Source organism: Pochonia chlamydosporia, chromosome 4 (genome assembly GCF_001653235.2).
Source record: "Pochonia chlamydosporia 170 chromosome 4, whole genome shotgun sequence".
Lineage (NCBI taxonomy): Eukaryota > Fungi > Ascomycota > Sordariomycetes > Hypocreales > Clavicipitaceae > Pochonia > Pochonia chlamydosporia.
Window position 1 is genome coordinate 4,049,717 of NC_035793.1, and position 18,662 is coordinate 4,068,378.

The following is an 18,662-nucleotide window of genomic DNA, read 5'->3' on the forward strand; positions in this document are numbered from 1 at the left end:
CAATCATTTGATAGGTGTGACACTATCATGACAATAAAATACATGTGTTAAAAACAACTCTGTGCCTTCTGTGACTGGGGTTATAATGCGATTTGTGCGTATAGCAGGTACATATGACCATAGCCGCATGAAAAATCTGGATCCCGTCAAGCTCGTGTCCGGGGGTTTGATGCCTCCAATATAGAGGAGTGTGCCTCCAAAAATGGAGGATGTGAAGTCTGTTTTTGGAGGATAGAGAACAAAAGGTTACATTAATGGAGGCGCCTCTACCGCGGAGCTGCCGTATGATTGCCTCGTCTCCCATTTCAGCCAACAAGGACAGCGCTGTCCGATAGGGAACAGGGGCGGCACCCTTGGAACGACACCACCGTGGTGCCGGCACCGACCCAATTGAACTTTACACCAAGTTCGACTACTGATTGGACAATACTCTTGCTCCAGTCCCTTACTGTATATCGTGTTCGTTACAAAGGCTGTTTGCCTTAGTATCCCACGGTAACCTACCGTAATAGAGCTAATAACTAGCCTTATACAATAAATTGCCTTCTATTATTTAAGGCAAGCGCTCAACTGTGTAAGGTGCACGGGGGCGCATGCCCCCCTCTGACACCACTCACGCGTCGGAACTATATCGCTCCTCCTTAGCTGGCGTCTCACACATTCAGATGTGTGAGAGCAAGCTTTAGTCTTGAATACAACGTACCTTACTGCTGCTACCTAGCTTTATCCTTGTGATTACAGTGCTCGTTACATTCTGCCCTTTTCCCTGCGAACTAAGAGCATCTCTATTTTTAGCTTTATAGGGATTAGCAGTTTGCTCTTTAATAGCTTTATAAACCTAATTGCAATAGAGAAAATTGGCTAGAAATACTATATTATGTTTATCTGCTTACTAGGCGTTTGGTTGCTTGTCTTCTGGTTTGGCTACCTAGAGGCACAAGTTGTTAGCTTGGAGAAAGTTAGTGCTATCTTTAATGGTGCTGGGATGCGAGATGAGGTAGCGGATAAGGTGCAAAAGTCAAAGGTACAGTACAATAGCCAAACGTGGGGAAGCACAACAAGGTCGAGCATGTCTCTGGTGCAGGGAAGAAGTCGGAGGAGGCGAGCTATTCGAGGTAAAACTGCAATCATAGCTTCTACGGCGAAAAGTATTACCAATTTAGGGGTTATTTACAGATATTAAAATAGTGTATTATTCCCCTCTTAGTAATTTTATGCGGCTAAGATTATAAAATTGCTTAAAAATCATTAGCCTATATCGTCAGAGAGATGTCGGTCGAAGAAATTGCAAGTGTCAGTCGCTGCGGCCGGAGTAATTATATTTGTGGAGGGCAGGTCAAGAATTTACCCTTGCTATTGCTAACGGCTAGGGCCACGCCAAAACCGAAGCCTGTGGGCGCAGCACAAGGTCAGGATTTGGAGCCAAACATGCTGCCAGGGCCTGATACTTTCGAAGTAGTAGAAGAAGCTCCGCCAAATAAGCTCCCAGTGCTGGAGGCTATGGGTGTAGCAGTAGATTGGGGTTCCGAACCAAATGGACTACTAGAACCAAAACTGAAACCATAGGGCGTAGTGGAAGATGGAGTTCCACCGTATAATCCCCCAGTGCTGGAGGCTATGGGTGTAGCAGTAGATTGGGGTTCCGAACCAAATGGACTACTAGAACCAAAGCTGAAACCATAGGGCGTAGTGGAAGATGGAGTTCCACCGTATAATCCCCCATTGCTAGGTTTTGCCGATGCAGTTGTAGATTGGGATTTCGAACCAAGCCTAACTATGTTGCCAGAACCTGAACTTTTCGATGTAGTTGAAGAAGCTCCACTAGACAAGCCTCCAGTGCCAGAGGTTATTGGTGCAGCAGTAGGTTGGGGTTTCGAATCAAATAGACCAACAGAACTAGAGCAATTCGACACAGTGGAAGATTGATCTCCTCCAGTTAGACCCCCATTGCTGGAGGCTGTCCCTAGAGTAAGTGTCAGTACGGTTTGCAGATGAGCTAGACTAGAATAAACTGCGAAGCGCTCCATTTCTATTCCACTAGAGCCAGATCTGCTGATATTCGCGGCTTGCTGATATGATATGAGGGCTGAAACAAGGGGTGTGGACTTGCCTTGTGCAACCGATGGGCCTGCCGGGAGTTTGATCAAAGGAGATGCCGGCATTGTGGATGATGTGGACAATATGAGCGATGTGGAATCCAAGGATGACCCCGTCGCAGGAAGCAGCAAGGGCATGTGTGAAGCTGCCGATTTGGCTGGTGCTGTAGAAGTAGACATCGAGGCTACAGGGAGTCAGCGTATTGATCCATCATATCACTCTCCTCCTGACTCGGGCTTACCCGCCATGCTTTTACCTCCAATACTAGACTGAAATATTGCCTTTGAGGATGGCACAACTGCATCCAGGCGACTTAGCATTGCAACAACTTATACCAAGGCCAATCTTGTCCAGGCTTACCAGTTACGCCTCTGGGTTTGTATTTGCGGCACTGTTCGAGGCCTTCGCGTAAGACGATGGTTTCCTCTTTGAGTTGATCTCTACGTGCCTGGGCATCTTCCGCTTCGGCCGCTAGCTCTCTGATTCTCTCTTCACCCATTTTGTCAACCTTGGTTGGTGTGAGAATGTCTGGTAAATTCCGAATAAGACAGCTTTCTATGGCTAGGTTGATGACAGTGTCCGTAAATGTTCGTCGAGACATCTTTATAGATTAGCCAGATGTGTGAACTCCCATGGGAGATGGCTCTGTGTTGAAATTCCTACCTCGTAATACGCCAGCATCATATCAATGATCTTTTCCGTTCCAAATTGCCCTCCATCGACCGTTTCAAGGGTAGAGGTGGCTTCCTCTAGCATGTCTCTTTTGAGTCTCTTGAATTCGGCAACATCTGTCTGATTTGTCCGATTCTCTGGCATCTCGGCCAACCGTTCCGCCAGACGCTTGACAGTTCGACTCATAACCATTTGGCGAAACTCGACATCCAGAGGCATGCCGTAGCCTCTCAGATATGGCTGCAGAAGTTCCTCCAGCTTGTCCGTCAGAAGCTTCTCCTTTGCAGCAAAGAATGGATCCACGCAGCCGCAAAGGATGGCCTCAGTAGTCGGGTTCCCGTCGGACTGACCGACGATGTGGCGAAACAGGTGGTCAACAAAAGCTTTTGCCACGAGCGTAACCTGCTTAAGGTGGAACGCTGCAATATCCTTCCAGGGTGAGGCATATGTCTGGAATAGTTGGATGATAAGATCCGTGTTGGAGGAGCCCGGGAATTCACAGCCTTGATTGGCGGCGGCTCGACCCTCCAGAAGCGACCTGAGGGCCTCCCTACTGATGGACTCGGGTTCGGGGAAGTCGTACGGGTACTCCTGAAGGAAGTTTTGGAGGAATTCTGGCGCTGTGGGTGGCGTATCTTCCCAATCGTGGCCAGGCGCAATGGCAAGCCGGGACCCCTTTGTCGCCAGCACATAGTCAAAGGCACGATTGAAATTTCTCAACTGGGCCCGTAGCTTGTGGTTTGTATCCCCTAAATCGCCAAAGAACGGATCGTTGTATCGGCCATAGATTGCATCCCACACCAGCTTTTGAAACTTTTGTGAGATGTTGAGAAGAAATGACCGCATCTCCTGAGAGCTTGACCTCGATGGCCCCAGTTGGTCGAGTTCTTCTTGTCTCTCCCTAAGCTTTCCTTCTATATCGTCAATCACCGCAGGCAAGTTCTGCCGAATATGGTTATACAGCACCTTGCTTAGCTTTTTACGCAGACTACCAATCCCACGATCATCCCTTGGAATCGCTGCCCAAGCAGTCGTCTCAAAAAAGCTTGCTTCAGTGGCGTCACGAGTGTCCAAGGCATCCTCATCCTCTGCCCTATTACGCAAGACGTGCCATCCAAGTTTGAGCTTATGTGCGCTCTCTTGATTTCTTGCTAGTTGTATATAGTTACGTTCCTCGAATGTTCCCTGCCGCGTAAGATCAGGCTTGGTAATGACACCCAGAGTTCGCTCGCGGTTTGGGTCATGTTCCTTGACCTTTTTTAGAGCGATATGATTGGCGAGATGGTTGCTAGCCGTAACGACAACTAGAATTATGCTGTTTTTCTGCCTCATATAGCTTTCCACAAGCTGGTCGACCGTTTTCTTGCCTTGCATGGACTGATTTGCTGTCTCAACGTGATATAGCCCTGGGAGGTCCACGAGAGTTAGTGGATACATGTTTGGCCCTTCAATCTCTAGCCGCAAAATATCCTTGGAAAAGTCTCTGCCTGTGGAAGCTATCCCCATGGATTCTTTGGCCTCTTTAATAATGCCAGGGAGGTCATCCTCGCTAAATCCCACCCTCCGTATTGTCTGGGATGGCTTAGACTTGTCGTCAAATCGAACACTAACATCCACACGGGTCTGCTTTGCCTGGCGAAGGACAATCTCCGTTGCAAATCTCGTACAGACGTCTCCCTTTACGGGGAAGCGGACATGAGAAACAGCCTCTAGAACAGATGATTTTCCTGCTGATTGTTCACCAACAACAATAATCTGCGGGAGGTTGACGATCTTGCCGACCCCGCAGGTTGTGAGCTTGTCTGTTAGTTCATGAAGCTTTCTTGCCTCAGTAGTGTTAAGTTGGTCTAGCACAGAAGAGTCTAATGAAACCGCCATTGTGATGCAAAGATGGCTAAGATTTGAAAGTCTTGGTGCGACGGAAATGAAAGTTGAAAGACAAGGAAGAGAACATTTACAAGGACAACCCACAAGATGCCTTTATTCATATGTAACAAACGGGGAGGTGTAGAAGCCCTGTTGGCTCAATATACCTGCCGTCTTCCAACGTATATTAATCCTGGCCTCCTGACAGCCTTATTCTAAATTTTCTCAAAGTTCGACCAACATGCATAAACTCACAACGGCCGTCGTTTCCAGCCGCTTGCACTATGATGGGGCTATGCAGAATTGTTTGCGTACATTATGACTTGCTAACAATAGATCCTGTGTCTGCTCAGGGGTACTGTACTGCACGGGTATCTTTCCCCTTTTTAACTCCGTACTCCTCCGTAGACAGAACAGAAAATAGACTGCTGCAGCATCACTAAGCGCCGACCATGTTTAAGGTCGTTGTCTGGACCAATCCTGGTGCTCCAAAGTGCTAGGCCTATGCAAGGCATCACCGGCCAGGGTTGGCAGCACGCCACGGTTATTGGCCGGTAACGTGTACTCGCGGGGTTGCTTTGAAAGTTCTCCCGTGTCTAGGTCCCATAGATAGTTCTTGACATGGCGTGGTATTTGCAGCACGCAATTACCCCTTCATCGGCCTCAAATCAGAAGCCGCTGTTGGTCTGCCGGGTACTCCGTATCATAGCCCACAAGGCAACTTCCACCAGGAGGAACAGGGCCACGTTGAGAAAATGAAAGAAGGTGCATGGGAAGCCAACATCAGTCCCATCTATCCCTGATCTCATGTAGGGAACGATATCCCGACTCCAGATTCCTACTTCTTTCTCTGCTCAACTCACTCCAGCCGTACGACCTCAACAGATCCAGGCGTTGGAAGCACTCGTGAGTTTAAACCCTGTATCTATGGAATCAGTGACGGTCCCAAATGCGCCCAAAGACTCGAAAAGATAACTTGGTGCAGAGTTGTCCCGGTCAACGTCTACATCGGAACCATTTGGGCTTAAAGAGCGCCGTGAAATCACCTTTTGCGTCATCAAATCACATCTAGATTTGTTCTTGGACGTCATGCTCAATGATTCGGAAGGAGATGACGGCCGCCGCGAGGCTATAAATGGTCAACTCCAGAAACCTGTTTGCGCGGACCTGAGCGTCGACAACAAACCCACCACACAGTACTTGGCAAATCTTCTACAAAAATACACAAGCATGCACGGCCGTGGGCCATCTCAGACGCAAGAATACGCCAGATTCGTACGCTGGCGAAAGATACGGCGAATCGTGACGCAGGTCCAAACTGCTTCAATGGATTGCGATGACAACAGTTCAATTGAACACATTCTGAGCTCACCGTGGCGGCACTATTCAAGATATTTGCCCACCAATATGAACACAGCATACCCTTTTAAATGCAACTTCCATCCCGAGTAGGTGCGATGGCTCATCAATCGCCGTGCAGGACGTGGATTCCCTATTCGGAAGAGCTGGGTTCGGACACGACAGAACGATTCTAGACAGCTCAAAATCCCGAGAAAATATAATTCAAGAGCTTAAACATCATTGTCGTCTTAAGGGTTACCCAGCGGTAACTACCAGCGCGGCACATCTACCGGGCAGTACACCACTCATGTCTACTCTCAACACCCTGCAGCTACGTAAAATGCTCCGCTGCTCACAGTCTGTACCTACACAACTAGAGTAGCTACCATCAAGCTCGTAATCCAAAGCATCTCCGACTCGCGGACCCGCACAGAACGATGTGTTGGCAGGGGCATGCCGCCTAACTCAAATTACCGTCTCTTACAGAAGCACTTATTACTCGAAACCTGTGCGACCTTTGCCCAATGGCGCGAGGCGATATAAGCCAAACTTGAGTATAATTGAGCACATATGACCATAGCCGCATGAAAAATCTGGATCCCGTCTGATCTCCGAGCGATAACCATGCGAGCGCCGGATTAGTAGTTGGGTCGGTGACGACCAGCGAATACCTGGTGTTATATGTTTTTATTTTTTGCATTTTTTTTTGTCCCTTTCTATCTTTTTTGTCGCCGTCCTTTGAATATAATTCACTGGATATTCATTCCATGGTGTTGGTGGTTGTGGACCTGGCCTCGTAATGGGCCGGGCACAGAACCAACACCGCCCCCAAATGCAACGGTCAAGCCCATTTTGATGTCAATAAGCGTCTTCTATTGCTTCACCTATTCTAGCTCATAGTCGGTATCATAAACTCCATAAGCAAAAGCAAGTGTACTAATATCCCCATCGTCTATCGTATCTCGTAACCATACGGGCTGATAACCCAAAACCATGAGAAGGGGGTATATTCTTCCTCAACGATGCCCAGTAAACAGGAACCTGAGCTCATTCTCATCCAAGCGACCAATCTTCATGCTCTCCTTCTCATCTAGTGCTGCTTCCACAATCTCCTTCTTCTTATTCTGCAACGCCACGATACGATCCTCCACCGTCTCCTGCGTCAGAATCCGGTACACCTCGACTTCTCTCTTCTGCCCGATTCTATACGTTCGGTCAATGGCCTGCATTTCAATGTACGGGTTCCAAAAGGGATCCATGATGATGACGCGCGTAGCAGCGACGAGATTAAGCCCTGCATTTCCGGCGCGGAGGGACACCAGCATGACTTTGTGCTCAGGTTTGTCGCGGAAGGTTTTAGCTGCCGTGGCGCGCTGGTCTCCTGACATGCTGCCGTCGTAGCGGAGGGGCTTCATGGGAAACTTGTCATGCCACATGGCTACCTCGAGCAGATCCAGAAGGAGAGTCCACTGGGAGAAGATGATGGTCTTTTCGCCTGTTTCTTGGATTTCTTTAAGCAGCCTCATGCATTCGGTGACCTTGGCCGCTGGCATCCATGTCTTTCGCAGGTACCGCATGTATCGCTTGTAGGCTCCGATATTCTTGGCTGCCTCTAGACGCAGGCTCTTGAGCATTGAAGGCTTAACGTCTGGTTTTTTCTCCTTGCCCTTGCCCCTTTTCTTAGCCTTTTTCGCCTTCTTTTGCTCCTTCTTTTGCTCCTTGTGGTAGTTGGCAGAGGCTTCATTTTTGAGGTCATCGAGAGCTGCAAGTTCATCTTCGTCATCGACCACGAATCCCTTGAGATTTCCCTTACTGTCAACTTCATCTGCATCATCTTCGTCTCCGGACTCTGCCTCTGACCCATCGCTTGAATCATCATCGCCTGGCGGCTCAATCTTTTCCGTCTTGTCCACAGTTTCCGGCATGTGGATCTTTTTGAATGTTTCGTAATTGAAGCACTTCTTGGGTTCAAATTTACCACGGCAAACATGGCACTTAACCTTGTCGCTGTCGTTGCCTTCGCGGACGTTTTGTGAGGCGGCACCGTCCACTATTCGTGCCAGACAATCCTTGCAGCTGTCGTGTCCGCATGGTATCAAGAACCAAGGTGTTCGTACCGCGTCAAAGCATATGGGACAATTAAATCCGTTGACCTCCTTGATTCTCTTTATAGTAGTTGCATCCAAGTTCTTCACAAGTTCCTCGACCTCAGCATCGGTAGTAGGATTAACCGCATCATCTACATCTAGATTCATATGAGGATGACAGCAGGCTTGGCGAAGTCGAAGGAGCAAAACGAGAATGTTGGAATAATTCTTGCCGATACTTCCTTCTCGGAGATAGGCGCTGAACAAAACTTGAGCATCTTTCTCGAGTTGTTTGTAAAAGTCCTGCTCATCCGCTGATAGCTTTGCATACACAATATGCTCCCTCTTTTCCGGGAGTTGCAAAATGGGCTTGCCATCAAGCTCCGAGTCCTTCTTTCGCCGCAGCATGGTTGCTTTGAGCAGGGCTCGAAGCTTGGTCATGGCCATGTGCTTAGGATCGCCCTTTTGGCCAAACAAAACACCAAATGCCTATGGGATGCGTGAGCCAAACAAGGAAAAGAATTGAAACCAAAGAGCGGGGAGGGAAATAAGGACATACCTCACGAAAGCTCTCCCAAACATTGTACGGTTTTATGCGGAGGAACTTCAGGAGGGAATACAGCTCAAGGACGCCATTCATCATTGGCGTCCCAGTCAGACACCACCTGTATGTCGCCTTCAAGCTGTGGCAAGCTTTTGCCCCCTGTGTATTTCTGTTTTTGATGCATTGAGCCTCGTCAAGAATGACGCGGTGAAAAACAGCTTTCTCTGGATGCAGGAGGGGAAACTTGACTGCACATGATTTGTCATTGAAAATTTCGGTCCTACCCTTGTTGTCTTCAATGTACTGCTCACGACGCTTGAATTCCTGCGCCAAGGTACCGTAGGTGGTGACTACCACATCGTACCTAAGGAGCTCATCGGTTGTCGCCTTCTTCCCATGGTACACGAATACGGACAACCTATGTCCTAGTTTTGTTTTCTTCAAAATCTCCTCTTCCCATTGCCGGACCAACGACAGGGGGCCAATGATTAAATTTGTCTATTGCGTGTCAGTTCATGACTTGCTGAGTCGGCATGGTTCCAAGAACCTACCTTTGGACTGCTTGTGGCTTGGTTGGCAAGCATGAGAGCCAAAGTAGAAATGGTTTTGCCCAGTCCCATGTCGTCGGCCAAGATGCCACCCTTGTTAGTACCTTCTTCCATTTGTTTCATCCAAGTAAGTGCGACTTCTTGGTGGCGGTAGAGCGGATACCTTAGCCCTGGTGGACCAACCCCTCGATTGTGCTCTGGTATGTCTATGTCAGGACGAATATTTTTCAATAAATCCTCCAAATCATTTGCCGTCATCGGTGTCTCATCACCATCGCCATTGAGAAAATTGGTTAAACGACTGTGAAGAGGATTTCCAAACACATCTGTGCCATTTGTATAATCGATCATGCTAGTTCGTTCAATGACATTGGAAATGAGATGGCCATGGTTCGGGTGCCATGGTACACCATACAACGCTGGATTTGGTGACGGGACACGATAAAAAGCTTGTCTCAATCCCGGGTTCGAAAACTGGTTTCGCAAAAGAGAATGACGTTGCGGGTTTGGAACACCGGGACTTGCATAGCCCTGACCAGCAGCACCAAAGGATTGTGTGCCGACAGCTTGAAAGGCGTTACTGGGCAGGGTGGTCGGAGGAGGGCCTGCATGTCCATTCCACGGACTTGGGCTGTCCCAGGATCCCGGCATCGATGCCCGTTTCATTCCCTGAGAAGGCACTGGTGTTTGAGTATTGGAGCCTGGGAGAGAGTTCCAATGTCCGTTTGTTGGTCCTCTAGGGTTAGCTCGTTCTGTGGCCATCATTCTGGAAAAGGCGTCAAATCCGGCTGAATGCTGGTTCAGCGACGATGACGATGCGGCGGAATGTTGGTTGGCAATTTGCATGGCCATCTGTCTGTCTCGATTCTCTTGTTCTTGGCGATTCTGCTGTCGGATTTGTTGGGCGATCAAGGTGGAATCGAAGTCAACATCGTCGCTATCAACAGCAAAGTTAGCATGCAGAGACACACTCCTTTCTGAAAAACAAGTACCCATACCCAGTGAGATCAATAATATCAATGGGGTCGGTGCCATTCGACTCCCTGCCCATTCTTGAAGGAGGAGAGAACCGGTTGCCGCCAGGGGTCGGAGTCGTCCTCCTCGACTTATTCTGACCGTCCATCGCAAAAGGGTCTGTCACTCCAAGATCTCTTTTCCTACTTGGGAGAGACACTGGTGATGGGCTGAGCCCGATGTTGTGCTGTCCATGCAGTGGATTCATATTGACAGAGCGCCCTCCCGCAACAACAGGTGTTTTGGGTTGCGAGTGCGGTTGTGCTGCAAGACTATTAGCAAATATATCCGATGGTTTTTGTACTGTAAAGGCGGCAGCAACAAGTGGAGTGTGGGTAGAGTATAAGTATGACCAAGTATGTGTTAGGTTGAGTTGCACCAGGCAAGATTCACTGCTTTGGATGACGTTTCTCGGCAGCTGGCAGCGATTGTCAACCAGCCGGCAAGCCCGAGCTTTATACGGGCATTGGGGCACAAGAATGCAGCTTGGGTCTTTGAATACGCAATGATGAGGTACGAGAGGAGTTTAGAAGGCTGGTGAAAGGAATGAACAAACACATTGAGACGCGCGAAGACAGCGTGAATAACTTCACAGGAACGGGTCTCAGGAAACGAAATTACTAAAGAGTACAAAAGGCAAAAAAGCACTTACAGCTAGACGAGCCGGGCGGAGATTGCTCCTGTGAGGCAGACCGACCAACATCTGAATACAAGGTGTTAGCCTCAAGCGCAAAGTGATGTCATCAAGTTGGATTCCAAGTCGAGCGGCCGGATTCAAATAGTCCAAAGAGATGGCAACAAACGGAGCTACGAACCGTTGTCAACCAGAGTTTGTGTCTGTCCCTGTTTTAGCCTTTTATGCAGACGCTTCAAGCGCTCGATCTCTTGTGCAACCTCGTCTCGCTCGACTTCAATACCATCCCACGACTGATCTTCCATGGAGGCGAGTATGACTCGCTGAATTATCAGCTCCTCCATAACCTCTTCTGCCGTATCCATTATGTGCGAATCGGCCATTTCCACCCCTCAAAGTCCTGCAGACAACCAGGCAACCGAGACGTAGGCATCCGTGCACACTTCGAGTGATGAGGCGAGCTGTGGAACCAGCACCGCCTGACACGTCAGGGAAACAGTCGGCTGGATAGGTCGAGAATAGAGTGAGGCGTGAATCTCGGGAATCGAACAGGAGGGACGGATGCGGAGGATGCGGAGGATGTATTGTAACAGTCAAACGGTTGAACAAGCTGAATTCGATGGTGTTTTCACGATGGGAGGCGAGAACAATGGACCTGTTCAACTGATGGTTCAACAGATCTTATCCTTATCGATTAGACCGTGGGGTTGACGCGAGTGGTGTTTTGCGACATGTGTCTTGCGATGTGTTTAATTGGTAGGTGCTAGAATTGTGGGGCTTCAAGAAGTCGTGCTCTGGGGTATCGAATTGAATCCATCCAGGTCCCAGCTTGATGAGACGAGTTCTAAGAAATGGAGCAAACATTGCAAGGAGCCGTCTTCTTAAATAATGTGTAGCCGACTATTGCAGATGGACATTCGAGAATTTGTTGTCAAGAACTAGAGAACTAGACACTCTGTGGCTGCCCTTTTTTTTTTTTTTTTTTGGCAACCCGCAAGTCTCCAAATAAAAGAACCCAAAATAATAAGAGCGGGCATCGCGACAGTCTTCGTGTTCATCCTGCACACTAATGAGTGAAATCGCAGCCACCAAACCACGAATGTACTAACACCCAGCCAAGGTCATCCAATCTTGCTAGATCAGCACACTGCACCATGCCCGTTCCCATCTTGAGATCGTCACCCAATGATGATACTTTGCCTGTCCAACAAGGTAAGTCAAACTACCTTGAGCCCTTCAATTGACAAGCTTCCTTCCCTCGCACAAGTTCAGATGCCGCTCCACACCGTGACTCATCACAAGTACCGGTGAACGGAGAGACACACATGGACCCAGGCAAACAAGCAGTTGCAGTACGACTGCACCTTCCTCACATTGGATGTAAACGGACAAGTCGGAAACGGATGCATGTACGGAGTATGGTATGGTATGGTACACTGGAGTCCATGGACCTGCATGAACTTGAGCAAGTTTCTTGCCCCTCTCCCAAACTTATCTTTATACCATCGTGAATGTGTGCCCTTGTGCAGCCATTGAGGGTCAGCATATTTAATTGCAATCTAATTTGCACTCATCTTTCAATTTTTCCAAAGTACCAAGCGCATTGAAACAATGGAATCCTACCTTTCCAAACGGTCAGCGGCTTCGCTCGAGAAGCAAAGTTTGCCATGGAGATTTGCACCGTCACAAACGTATGATGCCGAAAAGAACCCAGATGGTTTAATCTCATTCGGAACTGCTGAGAATGTCCGTTATTCTTTCACACAGCAAATCTGACATGGAAAAACAAATCAATGGCTAATTGGACCTTAGAAACTCATTACTAGCAATGTGGAAAGCTTCGTAAACAGTGCAGTACGCTCAGGCAATACACATTACCCAACCCCCATGATATCTAACAAGACTTGCAGGTAAAATTCGAATCGCAACAATTCACATATGGCTTCAGTCTGGCTGGAGGATCTCGTTTTCCAACAGCCCTAGCAGTTCATTTGAACGAATACCTGCGGCCACACACCCCCATCATGGCGGATCACATTAAAGTCACAGGTTCTGCGACGCCGATGCACGAAATCCTCGCCTGGGGACTAGCTGATCCCGGAGACGGCATCATGACAAGTCGCCCCGTGTACGGACGGTTCGAGCTGGATTTCGGTAATAGAGCAGATGTAAGCGTTGTCTATGCCGACACGGACGCAGAAAACTGTTTCGACGAAGACGTGGTCGACAAATTTGAAGCAGCTCTCGTCAAATCCGAAGCCGCTGGTGTGAAAATCAGGGCTGTCCTCATTGTCAATCCTCACAATCCTCTGGGTAAGTACTACTACCCTACTAACTGCTCCCAAGCATCTAACTCGCACAAGGCAAATGCTATCCCCGAAATACCCTCATTGCTCTCATGAAATTCTGCCAATCCCACAGCATCCATCTCATCAGCGACGAAATTTACGCCTGCTCAACATTCGACTCGGGCGAACCGTCCGCCACCGAATTCACTTCGCTCCTCGCAGTTGACCCGGAAGGTCTGATCGATACCGAACGTCTCCACGTAACGTACGGCTTCAGCAAGGACTTTGGTTCCGCAGGACTCCGCATTGGTGCCATCATCACGCGTAGCAAAGCCGTGGAAGCAGCTATTCGAGGTGTCATCCGCTTCCACAATCCCGCTGGGCCGAGTCTTGCCATTGGCGCTGCTATGCTGGAAGATAGGAAATGGTGCCGGGAATTCGTGGAGCTCAACCGCGTCAAATTGAAGGAAGCGTACGGCGTTGCTACTTCAGGGCTTAAGGAGATTGGCGTGGAGTATTTGTCCGGCAGTAATGCTGGATTCTTCTTGTGGATTGACCTGTCGCCATATTTGCCAACAGACCTGGATGGTGAGCCGGATGCGGATTTTGCACTAGCCAAAAAATTGTTGGATAATGGGGTGTTTTTGCATCCAAGGGAGGAGCATTCGCTCAAGGCTGGGTGGTTTCGGATGGTCTACACACAGGATCCGGATATCGTGAGGGAGGGGATTAAAAGGTATATTTTTGAGAAGTGTGGGTTGATGCTTCGAATGTGTGCTAACATATTTAGGATCAAAACTGCCATTTCAAAGTAATGGCCTGCCGAGGTCGCAGAGTCACAAAATTAGACAGGATAAGGATATAAGGATTTGCATATCATGATCTTCTATTTACAGCCCAAGGCGGGAAGGAATTATTTAGAAATATCGCATAAAACGTACAAAGTGCTTCTAATCATAATCATTTACAACGCAAGCTATAGACAGTTGCCATCAGCCTCTCATCAACTAATTTTTAGCCGCATCTTCGAACTTGGTTCCCGTCAATAAATAAAACACCTCCTTGTACTTCTCCTCTGTAGCCGCACAGATATCGTCAGGAATCGTGACCCCCTCCTTGGCCTTCAAGCCTTCCTTGATCAACCAATTTCTGATAAACTGCTTGTCAAAGCTATCCTGCTCCTTGCCAAGCTCATACGCATCCTTCGGCCAGAACCGCGAACTGTCCGGCGTCAACACCTCATCCACGAGGTAAATATTGCCATCCGCATCCCGCGCAAACTCAAACTTCGTGTCAGCAATAATAATACCACGCTCCTCAGCATACGCCGCAGCCGTATTATAAATCGTCAACGCCAGCTCCTCCACCTTCTTTGCAGTCTCCTTATCGCCAATCTCCTTCCACGCATCATCAGGGTGAATGTTCTCATCGTGCGCACCAGCATCCGCCTTCGTGCTCGGCGTGTAAATTGCCTTGGGGAACTTTTGAGAAAGCTGCATCCCCTGAGGCATGGCGAGCCCGTGAACCGTCCCCTTGGCCTGGTACTCCTTCCATGCGCTCCCTGTGATGTAGCCGCGCACAATGGCCTCGACCTTCAGCACCTCCAGCTTACGGACCTGCATGCTGCGGTTCTTGATGGCGCTGGTTTCCTCGGCGGTGAGACCTGCTGGGATGTCTAGGCTGATGAAGTGTGTGCGGAGGCTGGGGATGCGCTGGGATAGGACGCGGAACCAGTGTGCTGAGAGGAGGGTGAGGATGGCGCCTTTGTTGGGGATGCCGTTGGCCATGACGACGTCAAAGGCGGAGAGACGGTCTGATGCGACGAACAGCAGGGCATTGGGGTCGGGGAGGGTGAAGAGATCGCGGACTTTGCCGGATGCGATCTTTTGCAGCGATGGCAGTGAGATGGTTGTGAGGGCTGCCATTGTGAGATTTGGTTGTATGGTGTGGAAGGTTGTGTCGAGTGGTGAAGAGTTTTTTGACTACACCGGCAGATCGGTTGACGATGTCAATTCAACAGTGCAATCAAAGTCAATCCAATTTGTGTTCTCGCACACTGAGATGGCTCTGATGTGCAATGAGTCTGTCTGGTGTGATTGTTGATGAGTCTTCAATGCGGCTTAAACTCGAGCGAAATTTTCGCCAATCATCTTGATCCAGTCGGGCAAGTTCTTCCCCACCATCGCTCACCACTGACCAGAGACGTTGATGTGAAAAACCGCGGTGCGAGGCGTTGAGTGGTGGCGTTCCACTCCGGCTGTCGATCGCATCTGCCTAACTGAACACTGGCTACAGCTTCATCATTGCAAGTTTAATATTTGCAAAATCACCTTTTCGCCGTCTTTGTGTCAATTGAAGCACATTGAAGCAAACTGAGTTGCAAAGGATTTTGCCTTCAAGTGTTAACACTTGCCAAACTCAAAACTGTGTTCTCAGCTAATTAACCTTTCGGGTTAAATGCTGATTCGATTTTGTGTTGAAAACGCCAATCTTTCACAAGAAGCGGTTGCTCACAGTATTATTAGCTCGGGTGTTACTCTGTATGTCTCACCAAAAACACAAACCTGTTGGTTCCTTGTCGAGCACGTGGATAGCGTAGGACTGTGTCTTCACACGTGTGATCTCTAGTCCCAGCTTCAACAGTCTTCGCCCTCCTGTGCGCGTCCGGCCGGTTTAGATTGCGAGTGACTACACAAATGCAAGTTCCATGAGAAGAGTCGTCTTCATGCCAGCTAATAACCATTTTTTTAAGGAGAACGGTATGCAGCTAGCTTGTATTTTTGGTGGTCTGTCCATGATGCTGATGGACTTCAACACAACTTATAGCAATATGTCACTTCTCAAACTTGTGACATGGCTGCTTGCTTCTCCATTCAAGAACGTCTCCAGAACGGGAACCATGGAATGAAGGCTATATCTTACAACATCTTGCGCAAAAGTAAAACCTCTTGAAGTAAGCACACGAACAAAGAAGTCTGCAAATGAACTGTCAAAGGAGCCGATTACAATCTGTCCTGCAACAAGTCAACAGCAAGGAAATCTGGCGATATCAGCCATCAAGTTATCAAAACGAATAATGAAAATGATGAGTTCCATTTACTGCCTACCCTGTAAGCAGATGAATTGCGTGGAGCAGGCGTCCCGGAACAAATGCATGTATGTCTCCGGAGCTGAAACAGGAACCAGAGGCAAAAGACGGCGACAGAGAGAAATGCCTGGAACTTGGTGGAGTCAGGCGGAGGTCGCCTGCGTTGTCATCCTGGAGCGACCTGTGGAAACAATACACCAACAGTTCAGCTGATTGTTCATCCATGGCTTAACCAAAACAGGTTCGGGAGGTCTGTTTGCTCTCGAGCAAGGAGGAGCCCTGCTATCCACCAGGTCTGTTGCCATTGTAAATATTTCTTACGCAGCTTCAAGCTGACTCGCAAAGCTGAGGATGACGCCAGCAGAGCCCAATGACAATGACTTAATAACACCACAATTTACTTCACGGCGGCCAGCCCACAAGCCCACGAACCCAAGGCTGCCTTGTGGGCGCAAATTGTGGAAGCCACTGCCAATACTTTCTTTTGTAGTTCGTGCCACACAACTGGCCCGAAGGCAAATAGCCAAGGGATCCCGGGATAACCATTAGTAGTGAACGGTGATGTGAAGCCACGCTTTGGCCGAGGAGTCAGGGGTCGTAAACGCCATCAGAAAGATACGAGGTGCTAAACATGACAGCTAGAGTTCTCCAGGAAATGATTTTCACGGACAAGTCTATCCGGGGTCCCATCGGAGCCGTCGAGCAACTGGATCCTTCCAAACCTGATCGTGGAGCAAGCGTTGTGTTCTATTCTTAAGGCACCATGCTTGATGTTGGCCAATCGACGAGGCCCAAGACTGGTAGCAGCCGAGCCGGGTCGATGACATGGTGTTGTCAACAGGGGAGGAGAGTGGGTGGTTTCCTTGGAAAAGGCGACATTGGGAAAAAGAAACAACCGGTGAACTGACGTTGTGGGTTGGTGGAGAGTTGAATGCAGCCACAATGCAGGAACACGCAAAAAGACGTCAAACGGGTGAGCCACCAGTTTTGCTGAAAAAGCTGTCTGGTTGTAAGATTGGTGCAGAGCGGAGCATCGAAGGTATTGTCATGAAGCATTCATGGCGCCATCCAAGGCGGGTAATGGCAGCTTTTAAAATGAAGTAATCATGTGTTCCGTATTGCTTCGATGTTGTTGGATGACATGCAGCGAATTGGGCGTTCGGCGTCGTTAGACAAACAATTTCCGTTGAAGATTATTGCTGGCGAATGTCGCGAAGTGGTTGCAATTGGCAATGGAGGCGAAGCTGGCTTTGACCTGCGCCTGGCTGGCAAACTTAGAAGTCCAGTTGGCTGGTGTCAAGGTTAAGCGACGAGCTGCTAGGCCCCTTTTGGACGAGCTGCCAGGCACCGTTGCCTTAGCCGTTTTTTTCGTGAATCTAGTCAGGGGTAACGACGTCCTCAACCAAACAAAACCTCTTGGCCACATGCCTCTCCACGATCGTTGACTCCCTTTTATCCACGTCAATCCCCACGGCCGGAACCTCGTGCGGATACTTGGCCCGGATCAGAGGTTTTCAGAAAGAAATGCTCCGACAAGTAATTAAATATTGGAGACTCTATTTCCGGAACGCCGTTGGCACTCTTGAAAACAATTCTGGTGGTACCATCACTCGGGTGCCGACCTATGCACGTCGTGGTTGCTTGAGTCCAATTGAACTGGACTGATCCCTCAATCGCCACCATCCATTATGCTCCGGCCAAGGATTGTATGCAGCTTGACTCCAAAAGATTTGGCTGCTTCGGCATCTGCGAAAGAAAAAAAGAAAAAAATGCACCAGCGAACTGCTCATGTCCTGGACAGAGCACTAACATTTCGATAGTTCCAGGCCTTGGTCTCCAGCACCATGTTCAGCCACGGGCCCAACATAGTAACGCCTCATGGCGGTTGAGCTTCACAATTCGTCAACTACCCTGCCTGAGACCTTTCGATCTGGGGGCTGCATGACCCTGACAATCTCCGGTGCAGGTAAGCCCCTGGCTGGTGGCGGGCCACTGGGGTACCGGTTTGGTAACTCTGGCGAAGATCTATTCGTTGGTGCACCTTGGCTGCCAACTTCCACCAACAAACACCATCCAACACGCATCGCTTTTCATCAGAGATGTGGTTGTTTGCACTGACGGCGACCCTGCAGAGCGTGTCGGGGCGAGCTGTCCGAGCAAGCCGGGCAATGGCACTCAACGATGACTTGGCTGAACCCGAACAAAGTGGGACAGTATCATCATAGACTCGGCTCATCACGATCTGTGGCCCAACAAGCTTGACGGTGGTAAGTGCAGTGTTTGCAGTCATGACTCCCAAATACGGAGCAACAGTTCCTGACGTCTTGAGCCCATCCAGAACGGTGGTGTTTTCCTTCATTGCTCTAATGATTAAAAGCAAATTGGATTGAGCATACGGAGTACTTGTACTGCTGTTGTGCTGGACAATAGGCCCTCGCCTCCTCGTGAGCAAACAGTTGAAGTTGACGCTTCCGAATTGGGCC

General features: G+C 49.0%; 4 protein-coding genes across 4 annotated transcripts; 1 reads left to right on the forward strand and 3 right to left on the reverse strand.

The window, feature by feature from the left end:
• Positions 1-1,409: 1,409 nt before the first annotated feature.
• Positions 1,410-4,647, reverse strand: VFPPC_08603 (dynamin family protein; the record flags this gene model as incomplete). The annotated part of the gene is made up of 4 exons (XM_018287282.1): positions 1,410-2,281; positions 2,339-2,395; positions 2,458-2,698; positions 2,761-4,647. The coding sequence occupies 4 exons, from the start codon at positions 4,645-4,647 to the stop codon at positions 1,410-1,412; spliced, it is 3,057 nt and encodes a 1,018-aa protein (XP_018144245.1).
• Positions 4,648-6,992: 2,345 nt separating this feature from the next.
• VFPPC_08604 (SWI/SNF family DNA-dependent ATPase Ris1) lies at positions 6,993-11,168 on the reverse strand (the record flags this gene model as incomplete). Its single annotated transcript, XM_018287283.1, has 6 exons — positions 6,993-8,552; positions 8,623-9,105; positions 9,159-10,092; positions 10,154-10,433; positions 10,822-10,872; positions 10,985-11,168. The coding sequence occupies 6 exons, from the start codon at positions 11,166-11,168 to the stop codon at positions 6,993-6,995; spliced, it is 3,492 nt and encodes a 1,163-aa protein (XP_018144246.1).
• Positions 11,169-12,414: 1,246 nt separating this feature from the next.
• Positions 12,415-13,906, forward strand: VFPPC_08605 (pyridoxal phosphate-dependent transferase, major domain-containing protein; the record flags this gene model as incomplete). Its single annotated transcript, XM_018287284.1, has 5 exons — positions 12,415-12,549; positions 12,616-12,657; positions 12,714-13,116; positions 13,167-13,827; positions 13,882-13,906. 5 exons carry the CDS (start codon positions 12,415-12,417, stop codon positions 13,904-13,906), a joined length of 1,266 nt encoding a protein of 421 aa, XP_018144247.1.
• Positions 13,907-14,098: 192 nt separating this feature from the next.
• On the reverse strand, positions 14,099-15,016 carry VFPPC_08606 (phosphoribosylaminoimidazole-succinocarboxamide synthase; the record flags this gene model as incomplete). The annotated part of the gene is made up of 1 exon (XM_018287285.1): positions 14,099-15,016. The coding sequence occupies one exon, from the start codon at positions 15,014-15,016 to the stop codon at positions 14,099-14,101; it is 918 nt and encodes a 305-aa protein (XP_018144248.1).
• Between the last annotated feature and the right edge of the window lie 3,646 nt (positions 15,017-18,662).